The sequence below is a fragment of the Chelonoidis abingdonii genome, chromosome 17 (genome assembly GCF_003597395.2).
Source record: "Chelonoidis abingdonii isolate Lonesome George chromosome 17, CheloAbing_2.0, whole genome shotgun sequence".
Lineage (NCBI taxonomy): Eukaryota > Metazoa > Chordata > Testudines > Testudinidae > Chelonoidis > Chelonoidis abingdonii.
Window position 1 is genome coordinate 31538967 of NC_133785.1, and position 14415 is coordinate 31553381.

Sequence of the window (14415 nt, forward strand, 5' to 3'; positions counted from 1 at the left end):
ACGAACAACATTTTTCAATTGTTATCATACCTGTTTGGAATGACCAGCCCACATTCCCCTGCGGGTTATTCATGTGCTATTCTATAATGAGAAATTTGGCAGATCTCATCTCTTTAGTGCATGCTTGTGCCCACCATGAGCTGAAGATCATGTTCTGCCTTGTTTACAGCTGACAGTGTTATTATTCTCATTAGGGCTCTGCTTTCTTATCATATTGTTGTGTTGAGCGAGCCTTTTCCTCTCCGTTTGTGTTTCCTGGCAGAGTTTTTCTTCCCTTATTGACAGTTTGTAAAAATATGCATTAATTTGGAGTTTAAAGCATGTATCATGGTGTCTCTTTGCTGTGTTTGCTTGAAGTTGATTAATGATAGAACCTTACTTGGGGTCGTCCTCTGGAGAGTTGTCTCACAGGTTCTGCATGTTAACTAGAAAAGCAGAACACACAGCAAGCGATGATTAGCCCAGCCTCCACCAGCTCAGTGGGTTGACAAACCACTATTTTGCTTTACTGTGCTTATTTCACTCATTTAGCTGAAGATTGTGTTAATCAACTTAATACGTCAGTTTAGAGCATATTCTCTAAATCCCGTGAATAAACCGTATATAACAGAGTGCACCTTCCAGGATACGTTCCCGTTGAAGCTAAGTAATTCTAGACACATTCTTAGGCATACACTTTTTGGTGTGTTTTTTTTTCTTTAGCAGCAAACTCAAAAGTTCAGGGCCCACATTTCATACGTGCTGAGCACCCACAACTCCTATAGAAGTTAGTCAGAGCTGCCCAGTGCTCAGCATCTTTGGAAATCAGGCCTTCAGTTTCTCCAAAAAATGTTAGTATTGCCAAAGCAGGACAGAGTCGCTTTTAAACAGGGAAGTTGCTGATTGACTGTTCTAATTTTCCTAGGCACCCTGTGCATGTCAAAGAAGAACCGTTGGATCCGGACGAAAACGAAGGCCCGCTATCCTTAGTGACAACAGCCAATCACAGTCCAGATTTTGATCATGACAGAGATTATGAAGATGAACCTGTAAATGAGGACATAGAATGAGTATGCCTAACGTCATTATCCTGAGAATGAAGATTGGAAAAACACGTCAAATTTAGCTGTGAAATCTCTCCATTATTGTACAGTCTGGAGGATTTTCAGTACACTTTGACAACTATGAAATATGTTAACTCTTAGTGCCATCAAGTATCCCATTTGGGAGTATTTTTGATTTTTCTACTTTTTGTTGAAAAAAGGAATTTGTACTCTGTGCATTGGATGGACTTGTTTGGTACTTGGGATTTTCCTCTCTTATAGTCAACATCAGTGTTGTAAATTTGCTAAACTGATTCACTTACTCACATTTAGCAGCAGGTTTTGGACTGCAGTCCTGCCAGTTTTGGACACTGAGGACCTCAAACTCTGAGCATGTGCACCTAAACTGCAGATGAAGCCTTTGCCCAGATTTTAAGGATTCCAATGGACAACATATTTGCACAGTACTGCATGTTGGTTATCACTGCCTTTACGCCTTTTTTTTTTTTTTTTTTTGCTTCCATTTGGGATGGGGAAGGCATGTGTGTGCGTGCACACGTGTGTGTGTTTGTGTGTGTGTATGTGTGTGTGTACTGGCAAGGGGTTACAAGAAATATTATCCCAGACTTTTTAATGTATTGCTTTTATTCCCCCCCACCACCACTTCTGCTCTACCATTTTAAGTTCTGACCTCAGGCCACATCTCGGCCCAGGGCCTGTTGAAGGCCTAATGTTTTCTGTACTTTGTGATGAATGTTAATAGGTGTTTTTATTATACGAAGCTGAATGTCATTGAATTGTTTGTAGTTTTTTCCGTCATTCATTCCAGTCTCCTTCAGATGCCACCATGTTTTCTTTAGCTATGGAAAACGTTCCATTTTGGTGTCTGTTTTTTTGAAAAGGTCCCAAATGCTGCACTGTACACACCGAAGGGTCATCCAACAGAGAGAGAGAGAAAAGAAGTACTGTAAGAATGAGAATGAATGACAGATGAACATAGAAATACTGTAGGAAGCAACATAAATTCATTCCACAAAACAGGGTTTTTTTGATTTTTTTGGTTTAGGTTTTTTTTTTTTTTTTTTTTTTTGGCAGCAATGGTGAATGAATATTAGCAAATGCCACAAAATTGAACAGCACAAAGAAACATATGCAGCACCAACAGAATTCACTTCATTAGAGAATGAATACTACGATGGCAGGCTCTCAGTTGTTTAACATGAGTTTTAATGGGTCAACAAATCTTTCTGGAATATCTAAGATTACCAAGTTGGGTACCTGTACATTTATTATTTTTCATTTGCGAATAGTGGTTGGAAAGATGACTTCATTAAACTGTTGTAATACGTGGCGATGTTTCTCAGTTAAACATCAGTTCAGGATTGCTTAGTGGCATTAATCTGTTCGAATACAAATTAGATTTCAGATTGAACTTGTTATGGCAGTTAATAAGGACTGAGCCCACTAATGCTAAAGTGTTAATAATTTCAACTGTGCAAATTCTGTACTGCAGTTAAGATTGTTATGCAATATTACACCAGCCAGTATCAAAACCTCACAGTAGAAAACAGTAAACAGTGGGATGGGGGGGAAGGAAATAGCACTGGGGCTTGTTTGGTAAAACTGGCAGTGCTCTTCAAAGCAAACATTACATACAGAAAGCTGTTGTTACAGGTCAGTACACTTCAGTCACCAAACACCTAAACACTTTCATTCTGCAACCACTTTTCTGTCACTCATTTATTTATGTAGGACTGTAGCTCTTTGTTTAATTATTATTATTTCAAAAAAAGCCTTTCAGAGCTTAATTTATATTCTTCTTTGTACCTTCCCCCCCTAAAATTACCAAAGATATTACACAAAGGTAAATTATGTTCTCTATTATATGCTTTATCTTATGAAGCCAAATATCCTCTTATTGTTGATCAAGGGAGGTTGAAGAATTTAGAGGGAAATGACAAGATATGGGCTATTGCTAACCTGAGAGGGAAACTGCTCCTTTATTCTAGTAAATTTAGCTGGCCAAGCAGATGACTGAACCAAAGTTACTTTTTGTTCATATTCCTTTACAGCGACCAAACCGAAATTCTGTAAAGAGAAATCGAGAAGAGCTTTTGAGGTTAAAACTAGGAAACAGTGTTACAGGGGGAGCCATAAGAAGCAAGCTGGAGAAAGCGAGTGCAGTTATTTTGCAGAAAATCGGAGTATCAAATAAAGGAGACAGTTTAATAAAACACAAAAGTGAACAGAAAAGCTCCCACAATTTTACTGGACCGGATAATAGTATTCCTAGAATGAAAAAAAAAATAAAATATTTTTTGGGGTCTTTGTTTTTACGGATTGTATGCCACTTTTGTTTAAGGATTGTGTTAAGATGACTGCTTTAATTTTTGGTTTATCTTGGCACATTTGCTGAGTTTTCTTTAGTTTTTGATCAGCATTTTTCATACGGAAATAACACTCCTGTCCACACACAAGCTTTGGTACAAGATATTTTATTGGCAGTTACTTTTCTGAAGCTCAGCTCTGTATTCTGTTTTTAAACAAGAGAAAAGAAAAGGAAAAAAAGGGCAGTCTGTGGTCATTTGAATTTTTTTTTTTTAATTATATCCAGGCAGCTTCATGATGTGCCGGCAGTAGCCAGATGGGGATCATGAGAAGTGGTCCCTGTGCTTCTAAACTGAGTGGTTTGCTGGTTAGTTCGGTATTCAAAAGAGGATAAAAATCTGGTAGATTAGTTCATTCTCAGCATGTGTAGCTAGACATGAGTAAAGATAACAGCATGAGAAACTGTTAGTACGCATACCTCAGTTCAAACTGTTAGGGAATGAGTAAATAAAAAATACATTTCACTCAGTTGCACTTAGTTGTATGTCTTGCATGCTTAGTCTAAAGACTGTAGCAAAATAAAGAAAGAAAGAGAAAAAGAAATAAAAATTAGATTTTAACATATCTGGCAGGTGTCACAGCCTTGCAGAAGAACCAACTGAAAATCTCAGGCTTTACATCAAGCAAACTTCGCTATGATTTTTACAATTCTGATTCTGTATCCCTTTGGATATACAGTTGCTTCTTTAGGGTGGGGTTTATTATGTTGTACATATATATCCCAATGTGTCTGTGTGAGCCTTTGTCTTTTTGGGGGGGAGGGAGGGAGAAAAGGGGAAAAGGTCCCTTTTTTTAGATACCATTCCTCAAAAGGAATAAATGCATACCTGTTTGTCAAAACACCTTTTGCTTTTTGTGCAACTGCTTTATATTAACTATACTAAAAAAAAAATAGCTTTGGAAAAAAAAACCTACTGTATGTAATGGAATTGCAGAATATGCTGCACATGTATTTTATTTAGTTATCCTTGCTTTAAGAATATTGGATGACATTTGCTGACATGTGGGAGAAAATCCCTGACCTTTTTTTTTTTTTTTTTTTTTCTTTTAAATTGTAACATAGTTGACAGATTATTTTTTTTCTCCTGTTTATCATTGATCGAAGCCTCTTTTGTACAGTTTGTGTTAAGCTGGGGTTTTTTTTGTTTGTTTGGGGTTTTTTTAATACTTTCCCACCCCTTCTGTTATCTTACCACTGCCATTTCTGGCTGTCTTAAACAAAGGTTCATACATTTGAAAAGTGTAAAAAAAAAAAAGAAAAAAAAGAAAAAAAGAAAAAAAAGTTGTTTTAAAAATGTTTTTCTCCTGCTGCAGTAAATATTTTGCATGATGAATTCCAGGGTCACACTTTCAAAGTTTATCAGTGAAGTAGTGATTAATAATGGGGCGTGTCAAACTATTGAACTTTTGTATAAAGGAAAAAAAAACTTTACAAGGTGCCAAGATGTAAAGACAATTTGTTACATGTTTTTTTTCTCAAAGAAAAGCGTACATTATGAAAGTAGTACCATGTATCAGGTAAATCGCTGTCAGGAATGAGAGTCAAAGCCTTCCTTGTCCACAAAGAAAAGTTTGTAAATGTAAAACCTGTTAGGTTTCTGCATTTGACTAGAAGTGATATGAAAAATCAAGGCTTATGTAGAACAACGGTGACCACAAAATATTACCTTTTTTGATTGTCGCTTATGAGAGTTCAAGTATAATTTCCCACACTCTTCTTAAACTCAGATTTTGGGAGAGAGAATGGGGCAGGGATTGTGATTCTACAGATACTGCAGATCATTAGCTATTTTATATATACGTATGTTTAAAAGTTTTTAAAAATAATTTTAAACTATTGTAGTTTTCAGATTGCCAACAAGCTACATTCCTTATAGCGTGAAGAATGTGTTCAACTCTTTTGAAATCTTTGGTACCTTTGGTTAATGTACTCAGACTGAATTTTTAGATGTTTCAGAAATCACTTAGCGTTCTAGTCTTGAGAGTAAAATTTGCAGTTATGACTGCATTTTAATGGACCCAGAGTAGGTAACAAAATATCTTCTACCCATAAGCCTTGATGAAAATGGTACAGTCCAGACTGTTAGCATGGTGCTTCATGTGTATGTGCTGCCAGTAACGAGATTTTTTTTTGATAAGGCATAAAAGAAACTCATTCCTTACATCAACTGTAATTCCATCATTCCATGTCTGTTGATACAGACAATAAAAAATGTTGTGTAGTCAGTACTAATTACTGACATTATAGCATTCTCAAATGCAATAAAATGCTGGTTGTTCACACTGGTAATACAAGTTGCCATGTCCTAAGTTTTTGTTTTCTTCCCTTTTATTATCTCATGTTAGTTGTATTCACTAAGGTCCCCGTCCTGCAAATGGATCCCCATGGGCAGGCCCCTGCCCCTCACCAGAGTCCCCATTAAGTCAATGGTGAGATCCCGTCCAGATCGGTGGGGCTCTGCATGAGTACAGGAGTCTTCCCAAGCAAAGCATGTGGCAGCGTCTGGATCTACATTTAACAGGATGTGTCAGCCACAGTGAGCATAGACCTGGTCCTCCAAAGCTCAGAACATGCTCCACACCATGTGACTTCATTGGAAGGCACGGCACCTCCCAGAACAGTCCCTTAGATACATCTGTTTGCAAATAGAAGCAGTGGGTTTGGCCTCTCTAGTCAATGAGAGTTGAACAGTGCTCTGGATTTTACCCTAAAGGCACAGAGATGAGTGCCGGATTAGTCCAATCCTGCAAATGCTTCCAAGTCCTGAGAACTGTACCGTGGACTTCAGTAGGAACTGGTCAGAGTTGTAATCATTATACCTAGGTAATAAAGGGTTTAGAGGATTAGGCCAAATCATGATTAATAAAGTTCAAAGTGACATTGTCATCTTAGACAAACTTGAAAGAAAGAAGCCCACCTCCTTTTCTCTTGAGTAAGCATACATTTATTTTCTTCAAGTTTTATAAAGAAAAATAAAATGCTTAATAACTAGCATTAGCAGCAGCAAACTAAAATTTCAGAGGAGAGACTGCCATGAATAATTCATTAAAATTTCACATCTGCAAGATTAGTCATCCAAATAAAATGCTAATGTCAAAAACACGCACCGTCTATAATATTCTCATCAAGAAATCTTTTTGCATATAATGATAAATGCTTAAATTAGTACAAATGATTTTATAAAAATATTCTGTCATAAAATTATACTGGATAACTACTTTCAGGGCAAAAAATAAATAAGTTACAAAGTAGTGTCTCAGGTATTGATTTTGAAACTTTTAATAACATTTTTATTCTCTATATTTAGATTAATGTTAATGTGTATTGCAGTTTTAGAAAACTAGACAAGGCCCCCCCCTTTTTAAATCAAATTTATTTAGCTTGCTTAAAGTCACTGGTAGCATATGTTAATACGGTTCAATATTAATTAGCTTAGCATGTGTTGTGATGTCATTTACACTTGGCTCAGGTGGGTGGCAAACAAAGTCAAATCATAATAGATTTTTGCACCCAATTGGCACTCTGCACAGGTGATAATGACTATGCCAGGTGCAAGGCAGAAGAAAAGTCAGGCATTACATGTTAATTGAGCCATGCAAACTGAGACCCACTCCTGCTCACTTTGAAGTCAGTGACAAAACTCTCACTGCTGGGGTGCTCGTGGAACTTGCCAGAAGTTTGGATGTGTCTGTGTACATAGTGCCCAAATGCAGAGAGCCTGCTGCCAGGAGTTGAGCTGGTCAGCTCCCATGGTCTTGGTTGGAAGTTGAGGGCACTCACAGAATGGGCCTTGCAAATCGGAGCCTAAGCTTACTCCAAAATGAAATTTTGCCATTGACTTGGCTCTTGGTTTTCAGCCTAATTTAATGCAGCATTAGCAGCAACTTGAAATAGGGCTCTTTGCTACTGAACCCAAATATTTAACCCTTACATGGTATTTTGTATTATCTGAGAAATAAACAAGCTCTTGACACCATAGTCTGACATGTCACAAAATGATTCCTCAATCTGCAATATGGCCACCAGCTACAACAAGCTTAGAAATGTCTTTTTCCAGTCAAAAGCATTGATTTTTGTCCACTTTGATGCTTCATACAGTACACAGTAAGAAGTGGGGGGATATGACATGTCTATAAAGTCATGACTGGTGTGGAGAAAGTAAATAAGGAACTGTTGTTTACTCCTCACAGTACAAGAATTAGGGGTCACCAAATGAAATTAATATGTTTAAAACAAACAAAAGGAAGTATTTTTTCTCACAACATACAGTCAATCTATGGAACTCTTGCCAGAGGATGTTGTAAAGGCCAGGACTATAACAGGGTTGAAAAAAAGAACTGGATAAGTTCATGGTGGATAGGTCCATCAGTGGCTATTAGCCAGGCTGGGCAGGAATGATGTCCCTAGCCTCTGTTTGCCAGAAGTTGGGAATGAGCGACAGGGGATGGATCACTTGATGATTACCTGTTCTGTTCATTCCCTTTGAGACACCTGGCATTGGCCACTGTTGGAAGACAGGATACTAGGATAGGTGGACCTTTGGTCTGACCCAATATGGCCATTCTTATGTCCTTAATAACCTCCAGGATGAAAATTGAAGTACAGTGTTTAATTATGCTAGGTTTCTTCTGTACTGAAAAAATAACTAGCAGAACATAAGACATTTTAAAAAGAAAATTCAAGGCATAGTCTGAATTAGCAATAAACATGTAGAGCTCTCCCCATGCACATTACAGGTGGCCTCTACAGAAGGTTAGAATATTGACATTTAACTTAGATTGTCAACACATACTAGAATACAATCCACATTGTGGAGCCACTTTCAGGAATTAACACTGTTGCGCGTATGCTCTCTTTCACACACACGCATACTCCTCACAACAAAGTGTAATTAGCCCTGCTTGACCTATTAATCAAGCTCAGACTTCAATGATAATGTTAAACATTCATGTAATAGCATGGTAACCAAGGCCATCTTTCATCTTTGTTGCAAAGGTGTTTAATTCTGTCAAATAGAAGTACTCTTCCTTCTAATATTACCAAGTTTGTTGTTACAAACCTCCGTCTTGTCTAAAGCAAGTTGGCAAATGTGGACTGAAATGTGGTGTGTTGGTGGGGAATTATACTGTGCATGTGTGAAGGCTATTTTAAATGTGGTAAAATATTTAGGTTGCAAATAGATTGTTGTTGCCCGTCCTGCAAGGTGACTCTACGTGGAGCCCCACTGACTTCAGTGGGGCATCTGCACAGACATGGGGGTCCACCCATATGGATTCACTTACAGGATCTGAACCTTGGAAGACTGATTCCGCTAAGCACATTAAGTACCTGCTTAAGGCTACTTAGATTTTGAGATCTTCTGGGTAGGGATCATCTCTGTGTTCTGCATATATCTACTAGGACGGGGGCCCCTAGCTGCTAACACAATAGAAATACGTTTCAGTGAAGTCAGTGGGTTTTAAGTGATCTGCTGCATCAGAGTGTATATTGGCAACTTAATTATTAACTTCATTAAACATTTTCAAAATGTAAGACTCACAAATTATAAACAATTTTCAGCTTAGTGATATTTGCCACCCCTTTTTCCCTCCCCCAAATAAGTTCTTTTAAAAACAGCATTTGTTTCACTGCAAAGCCAGCCCTCAATGGCTAGAACTGCAAATATGTTTGTTTGGAAGAAATCGGTGGCCCTTCTTCTGTTTTGTTTTATGTATCACAGAAGCCCGAAAAACATTTTTTTCCTTCGAGTTATAATGTTAATTTGAAGGTAACCATCTTTTCAAGGATTAATTCCAGCCAAGGCAATAACCATTATTTACCAGGGTTTGACACTTTTATCACTCATCATATTAGCAAATTTCCATTGAAAATGCTAAAATGGTTCGTCATAAGGCACATAACTGCTTTAGCTGTAAAAATGACCAACACAAGTGCCTGTACTCAAACATTAAATTATACTGTAATTAATAAAGACAGTTAAACTGTCTACTAGCAACAGCAATTTAGGTAACCACATTTGATCAGCTATAAATTGTAACTACATTAAAATTCCAGAAATATTAGCAATATGGATTACTTGATGGAAATAGGTGCTGATCACCCACACTCCTATTTTACAACGGAAGCACAGGTCATGTTGGCCACAAAACTGTGGGCGAAGATCAAGGCTGAGTACTTTTAATCTTGTGAAACAAGCAATTACAAATAGTTGCATCGATTTGTTAAAAAGCTTTAGGTGACATAAATTGTTTCCTGTTTAGCTTATTGCTTTGATACATAAATGTCACTGAGTATAATATTAATTAGGGGCATGGAACAACAAGGGTCGGCTGATATAGCATACAATCAAGGATATGTCAATCCTTTTATAAGCATTATGGAAAGCAGGACAAGCAGCGGTCTATTGGCACTGTAGCTCTGGAGTCCTCATTTTATGTGACGACAAAAGAAAGTAAAGGAAAACTGTGTTTTAATATCCGAAGTAATGACTTTAGTACTAATGTTATGGTTTAGGATAAATTACAGTGTTACCTTTTTCACGTTCTTACCACATAACATAAAATTCCACATATAGTGTCAATACAATCAAAGACTGTTTATAAAGGCTGCCAGCTGCACAAGACTCTTTTTCCCACTATATGGAAACTAAGCACAAATTCTAGCCTGGTGTGTGTTTCTGCACTTATTTGGGGGGCGGGGAAGGGACAAAAATGGCCTGTGCAGGTTATTTACTTAGTATAAATCAAAAGTATCATATACACAGTTTCTTTGGATTGGCACACGACTTTGAAAAATACAGCACAATTCTAGGAAAAAAGTCTGGAGAAAATTTATTAAATATGATTTTTACTGTAATAGAATATTAATGTAACCCAGTGCTCATTTCCCATTAAGTTGATCCCTTTTTAATACACACATGCTTTTTATTATTTTGCACTCAAGCAAAAATTCCGCATTCAGAGAGTTTCCATCTCCTTAGGAATGTCTCTGGCAAAGGCACAGTAAGAAATCTTGAACTTAAAAAAAAAAAAAAAAAAAAAAAAGGTGGGGGGAGCAAATATCGAACAATAAAGAGGTGGCCCAGTGCTAATGAACTGTAGCAAAAGCCAATGGTATAATAAATGCTAAAAGGCATTCAGCACTGGAAGGAGAACAGTAGAAACAATTATACTTTAAATCCTTCCTTCTCACTACTCTACTGCGGCACAGATGAAAATGTTTGATTTGCAACATAAAAGATTCATTAATTACCACTTGAATATTTAAAGGTATTTTGCAGACTAACAGAGGTAGATAAAGCACTGAATTAAAACCTCTAATAAAATTGTAAAAATATTTCTGCAAGTTTTACCAGTGTTACAATTCCTCTATGTTGAGGGAGATAGCCTGAAATTGTTACAGAAATAATTTTTCAAGTGTGTATTTGAAGACATTGGGATTGCATAGGATTATTTGTCTCACGTTTTCAAATGTTTACCAAATGCTTATCTGGAACCGATCTTCTCACAAGTGGAGAAATAGCTCACACAAAGATTTATCATGTAAGTGTGTTTGAGATATGTCTATTTTAAATATATTTACATATACTGTAAAAACTCCTCTTGTCATAAGGCTCTGTACAGGGCCGGCTCCAGGCCCCAGCGCGCCAAGCTGCGCTTGGGGCGGCATGCCATGGGGGGCGCTCTGCCGGTCGCCGGGAGGGCGGCAGGTGGCCTGCGGGAGGTTCACCGGAGCCACGGGACCGGCGAGCAGCAGAGCGCTCTCTGCAGCGTGCCGCTGTACTTGGGGCGTCGAAATGGCTAGAGCTGGCCCTGGCTCTGTAATAATACTCTCTGATAGGAGGCAATTGTTTTTTGAGTAAAAAAAATTTGTTAATCCTATTACAACTATTTTTGTTTAACTCTAACAAGAGTAGGAGGGTATCATATGCGAAGTGTGGTGAGCTAATGCAAATTGTGGGAATCTATATCCTGCAAAGCATCTTTGTAATTGTGTAGCAGGCCCATAAATTGCACTATGGAAAGGCACTGTTTGTTAGCTGATAGCACCATATTTGTTGAGTATGTGGGGTGAATGCTCATCTGGCAAAGGAACACGATGAGCACACCTCTAACGTGCTTGCTGAAACATCAAGATAGAAGCTCCAGAACTACTGCATGTAAACTATGGCAATTTAGAACAGCCTACAGATATTGAGGGCCAGATCCTCAGCTGGGGTAAATCACTGTAGTTCAGCTGACACCAATGCAATTACACTGGCTGTCACCAGCTGGAGATTTGCCTCTGAAACTTAAGAGAAATTCCTACTTTGACACCTGTTTTCACCATTAGCTTTTTTACAGATGAGGGCCCCAATTCGATACCTATTCAGCAAGGATTCGATTGCAGGATCAAGGCCTAAAAGTACCGTTAACAGGCCTTTTTAACAGCATGTTAATCATGGGACTGGCAAGATCACACAGATTTCATAAGGGAAGAACTATTGTTTAACAATAGCAAGCAAATTGATTGTAACAAACTCATGCTTTTGGCCAATGAAATATGAAAATGGCCATTCTTGTACACATAGTTCATCCTACTGTTCCCCTTACCTGCTGTCGTTATCAAATCTTATTAAAATCTTAATAAGATTTTAAAATATTGTACTATATTTGTCTGTACAATATGTAATTTCAAATTAGAGTGGGTAAACCCCAAACTGGAAGATAGATCCTTTGCTTGGGGGAGGGTATGCAACAAGTTCTCCTTCACCATCTTTGTTAAAGGTGCATTGAGCAATGGTCAAATTCTAGAGAGGGAATCTCCCCCATCCTTCCTCGTATCTACCTCCAAAGGCTTTTTCTGTGACAGAGTAATATTCTTCAGTACAGCCATGCTCCCATTGGTGCATGCTGTAAAGCAAAGGGCTCACTCAAAGTAAGTCAGGCTTTGGCCTTATTTAACACTGTTGGGCTTCTTGTTCAAATTGCCTGGTAGATTTCATTTGTCTTAGTCATGATGAGAGTCAACGAGTTTACAAGAATGTAGAGGTGAGCCCTGGGCTACAATGGGTTACTAGTGGAAGATTTTTAGGGCAACTCTACCTGAAACAGACCTTGCTATGATCTACTGAAAAGGGAGAAGAGTCAGAACCTCCATAATGTCCACTTTTGCAATTCAAGTATCAGAGGGGTAGCCGTGTTAGTCTGGATCTGTAAAAGCAGCAGAGAAACCTGTTGCACCTTATAGACTAACAGACGTTTTGGAGCATGAGCTTTCGTGGGTGAATACCCACTTCGTGACATGCATCTGATGAAGTGGGTATTCACCCACGAAAGCTCATGCTCCAAGACATCTTTTAGTCTATAAGGTGCCACAGGATTCTCTGCCACTTTTGCAATGGCAATCTGGTTAATGTCAAAGGAGTTCATGCATCCGACGAAGTGGGTATTCACCCACGAAAGCTCATGCTCCAATACGTTTGTTAGTCTATAAGGTGCCACAGGACTCTTTGCCGCTTTTACAGATCCAGACTAACACAGCTACCCCTCTGATAAAGGAGTTCAGATACTCTAGTAACGGGAGGCAGGAGTAGGCCCTCATCCAGCAAAGACTTACATATGGACTCAGCAAGACAAGGTGGGTGAGGTAATATCTTTGCATCCCCTTGTCTCGCTAATATCCTGGGACCAATGCAACTACAACAACACTGCATACAACATGTGTGCTTAGCTGCGCATACTGTGAATAGCCCCTTTGACTTCGGTATCAAATAACTCTACCACTTTTTGGCCTCCTTATTCCTGTAGATATGCAGGCTAGGAAAACTGACTTCACTGCCTTTGCTTTGTTTTTTTTTTTTCCTATTGGCTTTCACCAAAGCTCAATCTTTTTTAGGATTTTTGGCATGAAATGGGTTTTATTTTTCAGTTACTTTTCGAGCTTGTTTTTCTCTATTAATTTTCTAGACACCCTGGACAGAGTTGTAATTTATATAATTGTTCAGGCACTGCAACCAAGGGGCTTCCAAGCACATGATGCTGATGCTACTTGTTGTTTAATGTTGCTATTTTTAAGTTTTAGAAAATGCAGCATGAAGTAGAAAAGCTTGGCCAGGACACCTAATGTGTTTTTATGGCTTTACCATTTACAGAGTGATGTTCAGTGCCACTAAACTCAAAATAAAAACATCTCCTAAGAATCAGGTCTCACATTGCAAACTCCAAAGTTCGTTTCTCCTCAAAAGTCCTTCTTTAATTACAAAAACTGCATAACCCATTTCCTTCGGTGTGCAAAAAGGTGTATAATTAAACCATCAGCATAATATCTTTCTACATGTAAAACCTGCACTTATGAACTTTACTGCTGAATAAAAACTCCTATTACATGACAATTAAGTATTATGAATAAAGCAAGTCATTGTAGTACTTGATTAATTTTTATGCACTAAGTCTTGTGTTCAGCAGAAATTTAGTTTAGGTGGGTGTCTTCCTAATAGTTCCACTGGCAGTTCAGTGCCCTACACGCCCTAATCCTGATTCAAGAAACATGCGTCCCCGTTTGGGGATCCTTCTCTTCTTGCTTTGGCGGCAAAAAGGGAAACCCACAGACCAGGAGTGACTTCTGATCCCTGTGCCCACATGTAAAAATGGTAGTTAATATGGACCATGAATTAAAATTTTGAATTGAGAGTACTTAAAAGGTGAATGTTCACTTTACCCCCTTTGAAGTCTGCGCAATTGCTCAGGGGTTGGGTGAATAAAATACACCGTATTTTAGTGCAAACTCAAACCATAACTGCTGGAACACTGGCCACTGTCCTTCCATCACACTTGTGCTGGGTGTCAGGGTGGCTGAAAAAAAGCCCCTGTTACCTATCTACCTTTCATAACTGTTGTTCTTCAAGATGTGTTGCTCATGTCCATTCCATTGGAGATGCATGTGCACAGTTGTTGGAGACTTTTGCCTTAGCGATATCCATAAGGTCACCTGTGGCGCCCCCTTGAGTGCCCTGCTCGTGCATCA

General features: G+C 38.4%; 1 protein-coding gene across 20 annotated transcripts in view; it reads left to right on the forward strand.

Annotated features, from left to right (window-relative positions):
• The window catches only part of FOXP1 (forkhead box P1), a 523713-nt gene extending 518008 nt beyond the window's left edge, over positions 1 to 5705 (forward strand). For all 20 annotated transcript variants that reach the window (XM_075073243.1, XM_075073242.1, XM_075073252.1 and 17 more), the window contains one exon: positions 905 to 5705. In XM_075073243.1, coding sequence (XP_074929344.1) covers positions 905 to 1049 — 145 coding nt within the window. In that variant the 3' untranslated portion in view covers positions 1050 to 5705. The remainder of the gene's footprint in view (positions 1 to 904) is intronic.
• The last annotated feature ends 8710 nt before the right edge of the window (positions 5706 to 14415 follow it).